The sequence below is a fragment of the Chroicocephalus ridibundus genome, chromosome 13 (genome assembly GCF_963924245.1).
Source record: "Chroicocephalus ridibundus chromosome 13, bChrRid1.1, whole genome shotgun sequence".
Lineage (NCBI taxonomy): Eukaryota > Metazoa > Chordata > Aves > Charadriiformes > Laridae > Chroicocephalus > Chroicocephalus ridibundus.
Genome location: NC_086296.1, coordinates 11874471 through 11892551, shown reverse-complemented (window position 1 = coordinate 11892551; position 18081 = coordinate 11874471). Strand labels below are relative to the sequence as shown.

Here is an 18081-nt window from a genome sequence, read left to right as displayed (position 1 = left end):
GAAGCAGTAGTCTCATAACAACGAGGCCAGCACTTTGTTACTTAATTGAAAGCAATTAACTGATTTATTGGTCTTTTTAACAAAACAGTGAAGATGGAACTTTGATGAGAGAAGCAGTAATACCAGCCAGAGTTTGGAAAGGTCGTCTTTAATAGCAAGATACAGCAGAATAAAGTTGCATTTCTCAGAGCAGAATGAGATTACACCTACAAAGTAACATTGCTTTATTCTCCCTCTTCCCTTTTGTTGTGTCAGTTTTGTTTTAACCTTGTATTTCAGTCACTCTTAATAAGTGACAGACAAGTCAATAACTTATGACTGTGTGTAGATGTCTTTCAGTGTACTAAGAAAAACATCCTTTATTTGATTGTTCTGTATTTCTAGACTTAAAATTGTAGCATGTTAATAAAGCTCGTTAAGATTTCTGTAGCTATCTGCTTTCCTACTGATGTTTGTTATAAGGAAAAATACAGAAGAAGATTCTGGTCGCTTAATTAAGGCACACTCTTTCACTGAACAAATCTTTTGTGAAAGTTCTGTGATTTGAAGGAAAAGGTTTTGCCCACAAGAGTGGCAAGATTGAAGTGGCTGGGTAGGAGCACTGTCACGTGCTGAATGTAACACACTGCTGACTTGTTAATCCTGGGCTACTGTATTAAGTAGAGTAAGCTGTTGTGCACAAACGTGCAAGCATCTGTGTTTGGTATATATCTGTTCATTGCGGTTTTCCTCATTCATTTGTGTCTTGTAGATGATGAACTGGTGGTGAATCCTAAAGTATTTCTTCAAATCAAGCTGGGAGATGTTGTCGAAATTGCACATCCCAATGATGAATACAGGTGAATTCTCTTTTTGCTGATACCAGTCAGGTGTGCTTAGAACACTGAAAGGGTGTGTTCATGTGCAGTAGCTTCTAGAGTGAGAGGCTCTTAGAGGTGGTATAGCTTTGTTTCAGGATGCTGCCATAGTTGTGGGTTGGTTTTTTTTCTACTGGAAGAAAAGTAAAGGATATAACTATAGCAGGAGCTGTTCCTTGAATTTTGTGGAATTCTTTGTGTTTGGTGTTAGTTTGCTGACCTTTCATTGGGCAAGTAGCACCTGAATATGGAGTCTACAATGTCTTATCCTCTTCATAGAGCTGCTGTTACGAAATGATTATTCTTCCATCCTATAGTACGTCCTAGGCAAAATTAAAAGTTCCTGGTCAGCTGTAAAAACATAAACCTTCTTATATGAAGCTGTTCATCCTGCGGCCCCTATCTGAAAAGGAGGAGTACACTTGTATAAGGTTCTGAGAAGTTCCTGTGTGACTTACTTTCCCATTTAGAATATCATCTTTACCTAAAGAGTACTTTATAATTATAATAGGTATAAAGAATAAGATGGTGATAGGCAGAGCGGGTGATGTATGAAGCTTTCTAGGAAACGTCAGTGATTCTCTTTAGCTTATCCCATGCTCCGTGTTACTATATAGTTTTGAGAGAGAGATTTACCAGAGTAGACTGTTGGTGTCTCAGCTTGTCTACCTTTTTTCTTTTTTGCATGCTAGTCCCCTGCTTCTACAAGTGAAGTCACTTAAGGAAGATTTGCAGAAAGGTAAAACCTTAGACTCCATAGTATACATGGTAAAATCATAGGCAAAGATTATGTGATTGGGCTGTACTTGTGATTGACTAATGTGTATATTTTAAGAAAATCAATGCTTAGTCTAGTTAAGAGTGGAAGAATTATAATTTTATCAGAAAATGAATAGCCCATTTTAAATCTGCTTATGCTTGAGTAAGGTGGGGTATGGTTTAAACAAAATTGGCTTTTTAGCCTTACATTTTTATTTCCACATTTTCTGACTAGCTTTATATCTTTTCATCTTGCGGGAATTAATTCAGACTAAACTTTGAGTTTATCTTGCCTGCTTTGATTTTATTGACTCTTAAATTGGGCCATAACTGAACATAACTCTTGCTGAGGCCCTGAGTGTTTCATGACTATCTCACTGTATTGCTTTTGTACTTGTAAAACACTTGAAGCCTTTTGGGGATGTTCATTTCTCAGTCGTCCTTTCTCATTTTTGTGGCAGAAACTATAAGCGTGGATCAGACAGTTGCACAAGTTTTCCGACTGCGGCCATACCAGGATGTCCATGTGAACGTTGTTGACCCAAAGGTGTGTGGCTTTGTGACTTTTTTACATCTGTTCCTTCACTTAGCTCACATTGGAGCCCTGTGAATTTTCATCTACAGTATACTGGAAAAAAAGGCATTTATTTTTTATTGAAAGGTATTTAGCCTTCTTTCCTAAGAAAATGAGACTTGGGCAATTGAACTGTTTGTTTGGTCGTTATGTGTCTCTCTCTTCTCTCCCTACCATCCCTGGTCTCTCTTTGAAGTCTATGGACCAGCTTCAACACAGCTTGATAGAAATTTAGAAATTTCAAACATTCCAGAAATTCTGGATAACCAGAGACCGTAGAGAGAGATAGTAAGTGGCCTAGTCAAAAGAAGAGCCATGGCATGGATTTGCAGCATTTGACACCAGAGAGCCTTGTAAGAGAGGCATCTCTTGTAAATGTCCCAACTATCAAACGAGCTTCAGTCAGAGCTTACATTCAGCACAAGACAAAAATCTGCAGGAAACGAGGCTTCTTTAATGTCATGAACAACGAAGTAATTTCTTTAACTTGCGCTTCCAATTTGCACTGAGACGTGCAGCACAGATTTAGTCCTTGGGTTTTTTCTGGTCACATTGTGCAGTGTCTTGCAGCTCGCAGTAGTTCCATGCCCAACTTTGGCAGTTAATCTGATGGGACTTCCCTCTTATCTTGCATCTGTTAGTGGTATTGACTTGATTTACAACAGCCTTCCTGGTAACATTTGGTTCTTAATGGAACAGATTGAAGGGCGCTACTTAGAAACAACAAGTAAAACCTAGGCACTGTTTTCTTCCGTTTCCCAGGAGGTGACCTTGGACTTGGTGGAGCTGACCTTTAAAGATCAGTATATTGGGCGCGGGGATATGTGGCGACTGAAGAAAAGTTTGGTAAGGCCTCTGCTGTCCTTATCTGTATGGTGGAGGTGATTACTTAGCTGTTTCTTTGCTTGCTATAAAAGAAAATAAGTGTTTTACAAAATACAGAAAACCAAGGACAAGACCAGCGTCAGCAGCGCCTGAGGAAGTTATGCTGTAAGTGGTACATCAGAGTTGGAGAAATGGATGTAAAAGTGTTGCAGAAAAAAATAATCCCATCATTTCCTGCTGTATTGCAATAACGTTTATTACTGCCTTGAGCACTGAAAATGCTGTTGAGAGTTTTCTTATGTTCTGAATTTTAATGATTCACTGCATTTGGAAGGAATTGAATCCAAATGTTTTTCAAATAGAAGTATGCTAACGTATCCCCTCTCCAATAGTACCGCTCAATAAGCAACTGTGAGAAGATTTTGTTTCTGCATCCCTGAAGTGCAGTTTTTGGCTCTCTGAAGCACAGTGGATTAGACAAATGAACCCAATAAAAGTTCATGTGTGTAACTGTTTTCTGTTGTCTGTTGCAGAGGTTCTGTAGGCTGAGGTATTAGTAGTAAATATGCTTAGTGGTGTTTGTGATTTTATGGCAGAAGTCAGGTACCTGAGCGTGAATGGGTTTTTTTGTAAATTGGTCTGCTCACTGTGAGCCTACTGTTCTTTAACACCTGTAACTATTCTTTCTTAGGTCAGCACATGTGCGTATGTCACCCAAAAGGTTGAATTTGCGGGCATCAGGTCAGTGCCTCTTCTGAGGGCTTACTGTTACTTATGACTTTAGATTAGTGAGTCTGATAAGTGTATCCGATCTTTGAAAAATCCTTGGCACTTGTAGAGATTCTGTCTGCACCATGGGGTAGGGTAAGGCTTCTATCTGATTTGGGGTGAAAGAAACTAATAGTAGGACAGCCAGCCGCACTTGTTGCCTCTGATGGATGCCGTATAATTTTCCTTTCACCTCTTATTTTTCTCCCCTTCCCAAGATGTTAATAGTTCAGATGGGGGTTACTTCAGTTGCTGTTGAGATGACAAAGGGGCAACAAAATGTCCATACGCAGAGGGAAACAGCTGTCTGACATCTTTTGGATTAAAATCGGGTTTTAACCAAATAAACTTCTACTCTGTCTTCAAGTCACCCTTGAATACAGATTTTAGTATACCCCTTTATTTGCTCAAATATTGACTCTCTCATCTTCACATTCACTGTGGTTAGCAAGTGTTCTGTGCTCCTTTTCTTCCAGGGCGCAGGCAGGTGAACTGTGGGTAAAGAGTGAGAAAGTCACCTGTGGATACATCAGTGAGGACACCCGGGTAAGAATTCAGGGAGCAGGGGAAAGGAAGTTTTTCTCTTTGTTTACTTGCCAGGTTTCTTGTAATTCTGTCTTGCTTGCAGATTTGTATGGATCATTTGAATTGGCTGTATTGTAACGTGAAGAATGGCAATAAATTCAGGAGAATGAGTGATTATTAAACTTCAACTCTTCTGCGCTGGCAGCACTAGGAATTACTCAGGCTGTTGAAATGCCAGCTCGTTAGAGGGGAAATTCCCTATGGTGCAGTGGGCACAGTCATATAATTTGCTCTGTAGTTAACTTCTGCATTTGGCCCTTCTAATGAATGTACCTTGTTTTAAATAAGGTATTTTATTCTTTTGCAGGTGGTCTTCCGCTCCACTTCTGCCATGGTTTATATTTTTATCCAGATGAGCTGTGAAATGTGGGATTTTGATATTTATGGTGAGTAGGTAACTGACCTGCCTAATCGTGAATGTGGATGGCAGCAGCTGTCCTTTCTGTCCCTACTAGAAAACTGCCACTAGTACTTGTATCTGCCACTACTAGAAAACTAAAATACCCTGGTTTTGGCCTAGGCAGTGCTCTGAGGTGTCTTCTTAGATCCTTACTTGCTGTGTCATGCTTTTGTGTCTCCTGGCTATTTGTAATTTTCCTTTCCCCACTGTTGGGCTTGGTGCCATTATCTCAATGGTGAAATCAAGCAGGCAACTGATTATGAACCTTGGAAAGTTTTTCTGTGGATATAAACGTGTTTGGTGATGAGGGCAGGTGCAAGCCTGTGTGAATCCTGAAACTAGAAATGTATGGAAGTTCTGTGCAAACAGAACCTTGATGTTTTAGATTTCTCTTAACTTTGGCTTAGCGAGGAAGCAAAACCCCCACCTTAGCCCAGGTAGAGTCAGCTAGAAGTGTTACAACTTCAGGCATTAAGAATGAGTCACTTGTCTGTGACTCATTGTCTCTGTCACTGTCCCAGTTTTTTTCTGGCTTAATTTTTTAGCGAACCTCTTACCACTTCCTTTGACCATGTGTTTAGGCATATGTAACTGGGCAACTATTCAAAACTGAGCAGGGGATCAGTTGTGCATACTATGCCTAAAAGATGGTACAGATGCTTTCCCAGCATGCTGCGAATGTGTTGGAAAAAATGAATTTAAAGGTCAGATCCTTTTGATGGTAAGAGTCTTGTTTACATCCTCTGAAACGTAGTCATGCTTTTCAGTCTTTTTATCGTCTATGCTTTAGTGGTATTAGCATTCATTATGCACACAGTTGCTCTGATTCTAATAAAAATAGTTGTCCTAGAATGTCAGGGTTAAATATACGCCATAGTTTAAGTGACTGCTGTTATTTCATGCTTTGGAGATGTTTACTTTGCAGGGGACCTATACTTTGAGAAAGCTGTGAATGGTTTCCTTGCTGACCTCTTCACAAAATGGAAGGTAAGTAGCTACTTGAGTTCATCCTGTTCTGAAAGAACAAGCCAATGCCATCTTAATGAGCCCATTGATGTGCCAGTTTGAGGAAGACCCAGGTTGTTCAGGCAGTGCTAAGATTTACAGGACTATGAGAGGTGGCTCCTGGGCATTAAGAGTGGTTACTGCAGGTCTGCATTAAGTCATATATGTGCCAAGTGATTGTCCTGAATGTTAAGGAGAGCAGGAGCATGCCCAACAGATTTGTCTCATTTTCATTGTGCTTTTTGTCTGTTGGAGAGTTATTAGGAGCCCTGTGTGACATGTCTGTAAAATGCCTGTTTTGCTTTTAGTACTGCAATACCATGTTGGGCCTGAGCAGCGCTGGGGCTTACAGGGCTTTTCCAAGTTTTTCCTTTTGAGGCGATAGCCAGTGTGCTCTTTACAGCTTAATTCCATTGCATGCATTAGCACCATAACTGTTTAGTGAAGTTTTAATTTTTTTGTTTTTCTGGAATTGTTAGAGGTATCTCTCTAAACAGTAACAAATAAGAATATCAAATTGCCATGAGTATGTATAAACAAATTGAGTCAACTGTCTTTATTTTTAAAACAAAAATCTTATATCTTGGCAAGTATAGAGAGGAGTTTCTCTAGAGACTGGTGGAAAGTGCTCCTGTTAAATGGGATATAGCCTAGAAGTACAGAGTCTACAGGACAGACCATTGTGTTATTTCATAGAGGCATATGCAGATATATTAATACAGCAGTCTACCTTTTTTTAGTTACCTTTGATCCTAGGTGTGAGCCGCAAGAGGGTGTTACTCTATGTGTATATACACAGTTTTCTACTGAATGTGACCCTTAAGGTTTTCTTTTTTCATCTCTTCTTCTTGGACAGGAGAAGAATTGCAGCCATGAAGTGACAGTGGTTCTATTTTCTAGAACATTTTACGAAGCAAAATCTATAGGTATGTAAATTCTGTATTTTCATGTTTATGTTTTTAAACCTATCTCCTTCTCTCTCGAAAGTTGGTTACAGGCTGCCAATGATTTTTTTCCCCCTATTTTTTATGTCCATGTCCAATGTATTCCCTACCAAGCATAGTGGATGCACACCCATTCTTATGAAAGTACTATAGTGAAACCCTTACATAGAAGAATGTGTCAAGCTTTCCTTATCATACTCAACCTGTCATATTGTTTTAAAAGCATTTTTAATATTGTGTAGGAGATCTGATATTTCTCAAAGTTGAGGGTTTTTTTCTAATGGAAGTAACAGCTCCTTAGTAGAAAAGGTGAGTCATTTCTATACAAGAGCATAGGATAATATGTGCTTTTGCTTCTGTTTCAGATGAGTTTCCTGAAACACATCGTGCATCAATTCGTCAGGATCATGAGGGAAGATTTTATGAAGATTTTTACAAGTATGTCTTTCTCCCAGTTCTTTCACCTCTTGTCCCACATATGTATGTGCAACTTGTGGAGAGTATCATGTTATGAACTATAAGACCTTGCAAGGAATTAAGATAGCGAAAACCAGCTATGAAACTGTCAGCAAATTGATGAGTAGTCCCCATGCCATCTGTGAGTGTGCACCCGTATTTGGTATGTCAGTCTTCCACCTGCATGTGAATAATGTATTGTCTGTGCTGTATCCGAATTGACAATAAACTTAGAAGTTTTGTAGTGTTGGGAGTAGTTTTTGCATAAGGCTTGACTGTTCTCCAGATCTTTACGTTCTTGAGTAGGTGAAGAAGAGATGCTGCCATTGCTGAAACCACAGGTGACCCCAGTTAGGTACTGGAGCTGTTTGGCTGATGGTCACAACAGATGCAACTCTCAAAGCTTTTATTTGATTGTAAACTTGGACTTGTTAATGACCTTACTGCTTTGCAGAACAGTATGATATTTGACATACAATGTTGATCACCCATTAAGAAGTGAAAGATTATTCTGGCTGGGGATGTGCCCAGCTTTGTGTGTGCATCTACACCTTAGTGATTGCTACGTGTATGCAGTAGTTCTAACGTGCTGCCTAACAGAAGGAAGAAAGACTCACCTTTTTGTGCATTCCTTTTTTTATAGTTTGTTCACCCCTTCTCACTTCCTCTTCATAGCTTGCTTTCATGATCCTCATTGAGTTGTACTCTTTCTAGAGTTGTAGTTCAGAATGAGAGACGAGAAGAGTGGACTTCGTTGCTTGTGACCATTAAAAAGCTTTTCATCCAGTATCCTGTGTTGGTACGACTAGAGCAAGCAGGTATGAGAATCCTCCTTACTCATGCTTTTACCCTTCTCTTTCCCCCCCCTGCTCCCCCCCCAATTTTTTTAAGTTGTCTCTAAACTCTCTAGTTTCAGTTGGAGTCTGGTATTGTACTTAGTGCTCCCCTGGCTAGGTTATTTTGCTTGGATCTTTTTGTGAGATATACCAATACCAATTTTGCCTGTAATTTGTTGGAGTGATAGGATTTACTCCAAATGTAGTTTTATTTTGTTGTCGGTTTTGTGTTGGTTTTTTGTGCTTTCTTTTTTAAAAAAGCTAGTCTATACAGAGGTGATTTTTTTCTTTTTTTTTTTCCTTCTGCACACTTGTCCAGAGGGCTTTCCTCCAGGTTGCAATTCTACCTCAGCACAAGGGAACTACCTGGAGGCCATAAATCTTTCATTCAATGGTAAGTTGTGAACAATGGATAAAAATATCTGGGAGGAATCATTAAAGCAGCTGCCAATAAATGGGTATGGACTTCTGTTGCCTGTTTTTAACAGGTTCCCGTCTTCTCTTCTGTCCTAACTCTTCTATCTCCTGTAGTTTTATTAACATTTATTGGTTGGACAAGGCTGTATATAGGCCCTCCCATGCTTGCATGTGCTTTGTGGAAACTTGTTTAATACTGTTGTTAATAGAAAGTCATCTCCCTTGCTTTGAAAAAAAACCACCCCAAAAGGTCTAGCATCTTTTTTTTTTTAATGTATTCCCTAATTCTTTCTCTTAGTGTTTGACAAGCATTACATAAACCGGAACTTTGATCGGACTGGCCAGATGTCTGTGGTTATCACACCCGGTGTGGGTGTATTTGAAGTTGATCGACTCCTTATGATTCTAACCAAACAGCGGATGATAGACAATGGTAAGTAACTAATGATACTGTGCAGTCCTTATGAGGCAAACAGATATATTTGGAAAAGCTGTAGCCTTTTCTTGCTATGAAAAGTAGCTATAGTAACTTGTGTACTCTGGGGTACAGCTGGAAGACTTGTGTCTGCACTTCATGTTGAAATGGGCAGATTTTCGGAGAACTTACAGGCATTTAATTTCTTTTGTTTGTGATAGAGAACTTTCCTCAAAGAGGGAGAGTTCCTCTGTAGAGGCCTTTCCCTTAAAGGATAATCTTCCATGACTTGAATTAGTTTAGAAGAAACATTTCTTTTTATCCCCAGTGGCACTGTTGGTTTGTAACCATACCACAGGACTGTTAATTACCATTTTCAGTATAATTACATCTTAAAATCTGATATAAATACAAATTGGGCCTTCAGCTCAAATTGATGATCTGTTTTGGCTTAGCATATCAGTTCTGCTTGGGATAGCAGAACTCTGCTGTTCTTTGTTTACAGGGATAGGTGTGGACTTGGTATGCATGGGAGAGCAACCATTGCATGCTGTACCGCTCTTCAAGGTAATGCACGCTTCTGTTCCCTTCTTTCTGCTCCTGCTGGCAATGTTACATAGCAAGACACAAGTGGTTGCTATGCTTCTAAATTACTCTTACAGCTCCATAATCGCTGTGGACCTGGCGACTCCAGATTGGGTGATGACTACAATATTCCACACTGGATAAACCATAGGTAGGTGAACTCTGTCAGCCTTTGCTGAACGCTTCTGTTTTGCTTTCCTCTTTATAATCCGTTGAATTCTCTTTCTTCTTTCATTGCAATGAAAGAAGATGCCTGTCTGTCAGAGATGATAGGCAATTTGCAGACGAAAAGGTCTTGATCTTAAGCTCTCTTTCCAGCTAACTTAGTTCTAGCCTTTAGTTATGCTTGAAGAAAGTCACGAAGCTAAACAAAAAATACAATCACTTCAACTAGATTGGTTATTAGTGAAAACAAATACATCCCAAATGAACAGTTACGACTAGAGAAAATGTGGATAACATGGGTAAATGTTGGGACAGTTGCAGGAAACACTGAGGCTCCGTGTTAACATTGCTTTATTCCAAGACATGGTAGGTTTCCTTTCTGCTTTCTGTTAAGCATTCTGTGCCATAGTACTCTCTTTTCTTTCCCAACACATAGAGATCAGGGCTCAGAATGAAAACTACCTCTTCAGTCTTTGTTCTGCTGTACAGTTTATTTTTTTTTGGTCTCTTTTAATACCTCATTTTATCTATATGTGTTAATCGACTGTCCTGAACATTTACCATTTGTGGATTGCTTATACCCAGTATTTTTGAGCGGCTGGGAGGGATCTGGATCCGATATTTGCCATAGAGGAAAAAGGTGTTTAAAGGCTTATTATAAGCCAAAGGCAGGATTTAAAATACTCAGATGACAATAAGCATATCTTAATGAATAAATTATTTAAAATGGGAGGAGGTCTGTAGTTTTCAAGCAGCTGATGTGAATCATTGCTGTCATATAAATTAGGGAGAGAATTGTCTAAACTGCACAATACGGTATAGACAGTGAAAGTGATACTTTTCTGTAGAAAGAGGAAGTGAACTGGGGAATGCACATGTAAGCATATTGTATTACGCAGAGAAAGGTATCCTCTTTTCTCCCTCTAATACCTAGCTCAAATTCGTGGGCTGTTTGCTGTGTAGCTAACCGACTATGTTCAAGTCTTACAAGACAGCTGAGCCACTCTGATTTTCCTTTCAGTTTCTACACGTCCAAGAGCCAGCTCCTGTGTAACAGCTTCACTCCACGGATCAAGCTGGCAGGAAGGAAAGTAGGTATCTTTCTGATTTATCTTTTTTTCTTATTAGCTTGTCAAGTACCTTTTCTTAGCCAAGCATCAGAATCTTTCTAATAAGTATTCCAACAGTTGTAACTAAGTTTCTGTGTTAAAAGACAGTGAAAGCAAAGCTGTAATGATTGTTGTAGGGATTGGAAATGAGGGACTAGTTTATAGGTCTTTCCTTTCTAGGATGAAACTAGGTGAGAAATGTTTTAGCCACCATAAAAATTATTTTCATTCTGTAACAAAGAACTCTGTGGAGAGGAAGAAAGGTGTTGACAAAGATGTGTTTTTTACACAGGTTTGTGACCGAGTATCAGTATTTAGTACTTCTGGAGTGGTCTGGCTGCTTTGCGGAGTCAGCAGGATAAACTTTAGGTCTGATGCTTGACCACACTGGGGGATATTTCCTTAGAACATGCTAACTGTCTCCCTTTTCTCTGTCTTTTCTCTTGCTATCTCTCTCTCTTTTTTTTGGTGGTTTTTTTTTTTGGTCACGTCATACTTCCTTTGTTGGACCCTCCAGCCACTGACTGAGAAAGCAAAAAATAACCGAGACGCCTGTGAGTAATTCTGTTCTGGAATAATCTATCCCACTGACTCCCAAACTAACAAACAGCGGTAGGAAGATAATGGCACTTCAGCAAAAATGCTACTGATGAGATACGGGAAGGGACAATTGTTGCAGAAAACTGTCAAAACCACATAGTCGTTATCCAGGATGTTAATGTGCCTTCTCGGCAAATAACTAATGTGGAGGGGTGGGTTTCTGTCCTGCCTGCTTGTCACCTGGCGAGAGGAATAGATGGTATCAGGCTGGTGTGCTAGTGGAAGTGTTTGTGGTAGTAGGTCAGGAGGCATTCACTGGCTTGGGATGTTGTCAGCGCTATGACCACAGAAGAGGGAGAAGCCTGCATTTGTTTAATACCACCTTGTTTCAGGTAGATGTACGTTCTAAAAGTGAGGCTGTCCATTCTTTCAAAGATGCTTTAAAGTGTGCTGTTCCCTTATGAGGGAACTTGAGGCATCTGTTCGTATAAGGATTGATTTGTTGATTATTAATTTAATGTCTTGGATATATGGGGGAAAGGTAGTAGGGCCTCAGCAACCTTGATTCAGAGGCACCAATCTTGATAATGGAGCTGCTCCAGCTGTTCTGCTTATGAGACTTTTGTATGTGATTTCTTTTGGAATATATACTTCTGTTAGTGGTGAGAGTTGGATACTTGTAACTTGCAGATTTTGAACATTCTTGAGTGAGGTTCCAGTGCTATATGATTTTTATTTCAGCATTAGGGGCTCCAAAAGATGCCGAGAATGCCCTGCCTATCCAGGTGGATTACGATGGCTATGATGCCCAGGTGTTCAGACTGCCAGGCCCATCCAGAGCCCAGCGCTGTACCACTTTCAGGTAAGAAGCTTGTGAGTGTACTAGTTCTAGAGCAGCCGTGTTACGGTGTATTTCTTGTTGTGTAAAATGCTTTGAGAAATATAAGGAGAATTAAGCTCCACATGCTTACAATTGAACAAAAAGCTTTATCTGTAGCTAGTATTTATGGCCGGTTGTCTGGTATTTTACTGCTAAGATAGTGTGTGGGATCTAGGAAAAGGCATAAGTATACTTTTTCCCTACATCATTAATTTTGTCTGAAGTAGTTCCTAGCAGATTTTGCAAGCTGGGTGAGAAAGTACTTGCACAATAGACCTACAGTTGTAGAAATGACACTAGTTTGATGCACTGCTTAGTAACTGGTACTGGACCAGAGTGGCGGGGAACATTCCCTGAAAATGATGGTTTTCTGAACGAGAGAAGAAACAGAGAAGCTGAGTGCAGGTTCTCAAATATTCCGTGGCCTTTCCTGTGAGAAGAAAGACTAATTATCCTCAGGTCCTGGCCAGATTCATTGAACGACCCATAAATTTTAGTGCTTTTTAAAGAACATGGGTTTGATGAACTTCAAGTATTTTTTACTTTCCTCCTTTCAGTAGTATTGCCTAAATCTGAGGAAACTGTGCACGTGCGCTCACTTGTTAATAGGAGACGCTTGTAGAAATCCATGCTGGAAGATGCCAATGCAGTTTAGTAGTTAATAATTCCAAGTACGTTCCCTGTAGCTATGTGTTCCTAGCACTGTAGGCTCGAGTCTAGTATCTTGTAGACCATATCTGTATTACCAGCTTGGTGTGGTGTCTGTACAATTGCAGAAGGAGTCGAGCATGCTCTTTTCACAGACGTTGTGCTGGAAGCTTTTTGAAGTTCTGTTCTTCTGTTGTATGATGCACAAAAACTATGTAGTACCCACATAGTCAAAAAAAACTGGTAACTTCCTTGTAGTCCTCTTCTTGAGCTCACCTGTTGAGTATTGACTCTCTTACATGACTTGGGCCTGCTCAAGTCCCTTGATAACTGAGGAATGAATCTGTTTTACATATCACTGGACATAATTCTTTGTTTTCAGCAGGTCTGTGAGGGAGAGAGAAAGTCGTACCAGAAAGAGCTCTAGTTCCTATGACGTCTCATGCAGCCCTTCTCTGCAGAGCCGCACGCTGCCCCCAGAGGAGGTGAGGAGCCAGGCTTCTGATGACAGCTCGCTGGGCAAGATCTCCAACATCCTGATGATCCCACGGCCTCATCTGCACCAGTGTGAAGTCAGCAGCTCTTTGGGCTATACCAGCACCAGAGGTCAGCCTGGGGCAGATGGGGAAAGTGCATTGGGTGGTGACAGGGGAGGGAGTAGGTGGAAGTTTGTGTTGGCCACTGCCAGGCCAGCACAGAGGAGATGGTGCTTATGTTAGCGTTCATTGTACACCTTTTCTGCAGCTCCAGCTATGGCTTGGCTGTGCATTCTCCCTTTGTTATCCTTGTCCAATTCCATTGCTTTTTTTATTGGCTTGTCCTAAATAGAAGTGTCCTGACACTGATTTGCTCTTTTCCCTTGTCTATTGCCTTCTCTAATATTTGACTATTCTCCTGTGCCTGCCTGCAAATGTGGACGTATACAAGTAACTTTTTATTATCCAGGTCACCTATAATCTGTCAAATGAGAATTGGTCTTAGTAGTGAGCCCTGGGGGACCCTGCTTATAACTTCTCTCTATGGGGATTTGTTGTCATTAAGAGTCACTTTCCGGATCCTTCCTTTTGACACCGTACTGCTGAGCTGTCTTGGTATGTTAGCAGTACTCACAGTTTCCTTTTTTTCCTTCCAATTTAATTTTGTTCTCGGACAGTATGCAGTATCTTCCATGAACCCAGCTCGTTTCTAGGTAAATTGCGTTCCTCCTGCAATTGCTTGATCTTCTGTAAAAATCTGTCCCTGAAGGCTCTTTATGTGTGGTTTGTGTTTTTGGTTTTTTTTCCATTCATGCTGTATGACACCTGATACCATATTTATCCTGTTACAAGAATTAGATTTACTGGTGCGGAACTGCTACGTAGAGTACTTCGCATTACATTTACCTTTCATGTTTTCCCCTGTTGTCAGTTAATATACACTTTTTTGTATTTCTGTAACTCCTTTAGTTGTGACCCAGCTGAAGGTGTGCAACTGTGTGGGGATGTGTGTGGAATAGGACTGGTGGGGAGGGAAGAGTCAGAGTAATTGAGGTTTTTCACAGGTTCTAGTTGGCAGTATAGAGTGGTAAATGAGACCCGTCCTTCTCTTTGGGATTTCCATTTGTTGAACAGAGTAATTTCTGCTTAGTCATCTGCTTTATTTCTCTCTTCTATTTCTAAATACCCACATTTCTGTCCTACATTGAAGACTAATGACTAACTGCTAGCTGAGATCGTGCCCCACGTCTCCTCGAAGTAATCCCTTATTTCAGTGGTTAAATCTGAATGTTACAAAAAAGGCATATGTTGCTCAGTGGTAGCTTCTGCTGTGCCTTTGGTACTCATCCTGATGTTTCTGGTGTGACAGTCTTTTGATTTCTCAGGAATTCTCAAAGCTCTGACTAATTCTTCATAGTTGACTGAAGTGGTTTCTTTATGGCTTCATTAGTATAAAGTGACAGAGCGTACAGCAGTGCTGTAATGGCAGATGAAATAATATTCTTTCTTGTCTGGGTTCTTGGTTATGTCGTAACTTGTAGACTGTATTGAAATTCCTTTCAGCTTCTCTCCCTGTCTACTCCCCCGCTCTCCTATTCCCACTTACCCTGGGGAATCCTTATATCCTGAAGCAATTCATTCTCTTCTGCTTGGCTTCTCGTGGTCTCACGCTGACTTTAAGTTGTGTTTTCTAGATGTCCTTGAGAACATGCTGGAGTCTCAGCAACGTGACTCCAGTGCCCCTGGGAGGTTCCACGTTGGCAGTGCAGAATCCATGCTGCACATCCGGCCTGGGGGATACACGCCCCAGCGGGCACTGATAAACCCCTTTGCCCCATCCCGCATGCCCATGAAACTCACATCTAACCGGAGGCGCTGGATGCACACTTTTCCTGTGGGTGAGTCTGTTTCATAGCGTATGAGATTGCTCTTGCTTTTTCCTTGTCCAAGCACTAACAACAAGAGAACCAATGTAAACTCTGGTGTCTTAACGTCTCTGTGCTGTAACAGGCTGAACTAAGTGTATAGGCTTGATAAATCAGAGATCCTCTTCTTGAAAATGTTACTGTCCGGTGGCAAACTTGAAGCACATCAGGTACTGTGGAACAGTCTTACAGTAGATGGAGGCTGTTGAAGTGAATCGTAACTATAATTTGGGTTGACTTTCAGATGCTGAATTGTTCTCATATTTGTTTAGCGCCTTGTAAGTAGACCCTCCAAAATTGTTTAAAAGAATATTCTGCTTCTCTGCCTTCAGAGAAGATGCCAGAGGTTGAAGTCTTTGAAGATTTCGTAAACATGCTTTCTTAATTTCCATTAGTTAGCATTGCCTGTGTTGTTGACAAAAAGAGGGTACAAGCAACTGAGGAATGAATGCAGATGTGGTGATTAATGATCAAACTGTAACTGTGCAGGTCCCTCGGGAGAAGCTATCCAGATCCATCATCAAACCCGTCAGAATATGGCAGAAATGCAGGGCAGTGGGCAGCAGGATTTGACACATTCCTCTGCTGAGCTGCTGGAGCTGGCTTACCATGAGGCAACTGGCAGGTGAGGTCCTTAGGATGAATCTGTGTAGACTTTGCATGAACGTCCCTTTTCCTTAAGATTTTATATAAGTTACAGTTAAAAAGTTATTAAGGATCACAACCACATATGCAGTATATACTTTTATTATGAGATAGGAAGACCTCTTGGCAAGGCTGGAGGTGGTTTACCTCCCCTTATTTGGGGAAGGTGGTAGTTCATCACAGAGAGTTTGCAGTGCACAAGCAATACAATGCATCTTTCATGGAATTGTTCAAAATTGCCTTCTAAAAGCCTGTGTCTTTAATTCTTGACTTCTTATCCCAATAGCCGTGATCTTCATCCCAGAATAGAACACTTTTTATCACAAAGCGTAGCTTTGCCTCACAGTAACTGTTGAACGGTTTCAGTGCTATCTGTTCAGTACAGCCACCAAAAACATCAGGGATGGATTACAAATGAAAGTACCTATGTTTGTAAAATAGTTTTCATTTAAAAGAAAAAAAAAAAAACACAACCAAGTTTCAGTCAGCATTGGAAGCTTATATTAATTGCTGTCTCTGAGAAGCAAAAAAGATCCCTGTGTTACTGGATGTGGCGTAGTTGTGGGGAGGCTGTTTTTACAGTGAGAGAAATCAGATTGTTCACCTAGGCCATTTTTCAAGCTGCACAGTTGTTCTGCACTCTCCAGATACTGTCTTACCCATTTTTTATCTGATTATTCTTTCATTGACAACACTTTGTCCATGTTTTTCACTCATTATTAAATGTTGTCTGCCAAAACCATTTTGGTAGCTTAGGCACTTTAGAATTGCCAGTAAGTGTTTTTGTTTGTTTGTTTGTTTTCTTTCATCATTAACTTCTGTATCTTTCCTGCTATGTGTTCCTTTCCTCTTGCATGCTTATAGAAATTCGTGTTACCTGTTGTTTCTGGATGTCCAGGGTGAGTGGGGGCACACTGCTGGTATCCTCTGCCTTTTTCATTTTCAGAGTTGTTTTTTTCTTGCTACCTTCAAGCAGTCCTTCAGGAAATGGCACGGCTTAATTATTCTTTCTTTTTTTTTTTTTTCTTTTGTAAGGAAATTGTTGACGTATGTTGTACTTTGTATTGTCCTTTAGAATACTCCAATCTCTTTGTGTTGCATAGTTTTAATATGACATCATCTTCACCAACTTTGTTCTCTAGTCCTACTTTTAAAAAATGTATCGCCTTTTTATGACTTCATAAGTACATCCTAGTGTGTTCAAGTATCTTGTCATTAACGTCAATCTCTTGTGTCATATTCTTGATAATTCTTTTTCTTGATGTCTTTGTGGTCTCTCTGGATGACGTACCCATCCAAAGCAATTTATTCGGTCTGGAATGTTGGTTTTATAGGCCATGAAATGAGATCTGTAAATAACTAGCTAAGTTTTATTTCTCTCCGGGGAGGTATACGAGTAGCTGGTTCTCCACTGTCCTGCAGAGATATTAAGTCGGTTATTGCTAGAGGCAAAGAACAAACAGTATGGGTGGATACGGAATGTTGTTACAGCCTTCTGTGCTGCTTTTGTGCCTGTTACCATCTCTGCAAACATCATTGAGCACATGGTTTCGCCACTGGCTCAGCTGAGACAGCAGGCTGATTACTTGGTGTTTGTTACATCAACTCTTGTTAAAAGCAAGGAATGGCATGAGTGAGGAAAACTTGTATAATACAGGCTATTTTGTTTTTCTCCAGACATGTCAGCTCTCGGCATCCAGGTGACAGTGCCTCTTTCCTGAGCTTCAGCGGAACAGAAGAGTATTCTAATGGTCTGGCTGGCAGCAACGGTGCAGGTAACAAAGTAGTGGTAGAGCAAGAAGCTGGGAGAGAAGGCCCTTCCTTATTAGCAGTGACAAGTTAATAGAGCCAGAAGTCACGGAAGGTGGATGGATCGGGCGTTACAAAGGAGAAAGAATCAATAATGGAAAAACAGTTTTTAACTTTGAGTGACCTGTTAATGCTCTTACTTGGGCTTTTTGGTATGCGGTAGTTTATTGCGTTGATTTGTTGGTTTTGGTTGGATTTTTTTTATTTAACTTCTCTAGGTGTGTCTTACAAACTTTAGTAGAGAAAGATGCTAATTGTTTACATATGATAAGCTCTTGGGCAGTTGCTTAGTTCCATAATAAAGCACTGATGTTCAGACACAAAAAGTAACTAAATATGCACTGGTGGTGTTCAGAACTCTTTTTTTTTTTTTTTTTTTTTTTCTCTTCTGGGGGGGTTTGCCTTAGCGTGTCACACTTTGGTTTAAGAAGCTTCTTTGAATATATATATTTTACATA

The 18081-nt window shown here is 40.3% G+C and overlaps 1 protein-coding gene across 13 annotated transcripts in view; it reads left to right on the top strand.

Moving 5' to 3' along the window:
- The window catches only part of DEPDC5 (DEP domain containing 5, GATOR1 subcomplex subunit), a 47021-nt gene that overhangs the window by 1555 nt on the left and 27385 nt on the right, over positions 1 to 18081 (top strand). For 8 of the 13 annotated variants that reach the window (XM_063350606.1, XM_063350610.1, XM_063350611.1 and 5 more), the window contains exons 3-24: positions 752 to 839; positions 1550 to 1596; positions 2078 to 2163; positions 2953 to 3036; positions 3707 to 3756; positions 4260 to 4329; positions 4676 to 4754; positions 5694 to 5755; positions 6630 to 6699; positions 7083 to 7155; positions 7888 to 7991; positions 8329 to 8403; positions 8725 to 8859; positions 9347 to 9408; positions 9504 to 9577; positions 10613 to 10682; positions 11218 to 11254; positions 11982 to 12102; positions 13151 to 13374; positions 14939 to 15142; positions 15659 to 15794; positions 17492 to 17589. In XM_063350606.1, coding sequence (XP_063206676.1) covers positions 752 to 839; positions 1550 to 1596; positions 2078 to 2163; positions 2953 to 3036; positions 3707 to 3756; positions 4260 to 4329; positions 4676 to 4754; positions 5694 to 5755; positions 6630 to 6699; positions 7083 to 7155; positions 7888 to 7991; positions 8329 to 8403; positions 8725 to 8859; positions 9347 to 9408; positions 9504 to 9577; positions 10613 to 10682; positions 11218 to 11254; positions 11982 to 12102; positions 13151 to 13374; positions 14939 to 15142; positions 15659 to 15794; positions 17492 to 17589 — 2049 coding nt within the window. The remainder of the gene's footprint in view (positions 1 to 751; positions 840 to 1549; positions 1597 to 2077; positions 2164 to 2952; positions 3037 to 3706; positions 3757 to 4259; positions 4330 to 4675; positions 4755 to 5693; positions 5756 to 6629; positions 6700 to 7082; positions 7156 to 7887; positions 7992 to 8328; positions 8404 to 8724; positions 8860 to 9346; positions 9409 to 9503; positions 9578 to 10612; positions 10683 to 11217; positions 11255 to 11981; positions 12103 to 13150; positions 13375 to 14938; positions 15143 to 15658; positions 15795 to 17491; positions 17590 to 18081) is intronic. The other 5 variants (XM_063350617.1, XM_063350613.1, XM_063350615.1 and 2 more) reach the window with 1 other exon arrangement.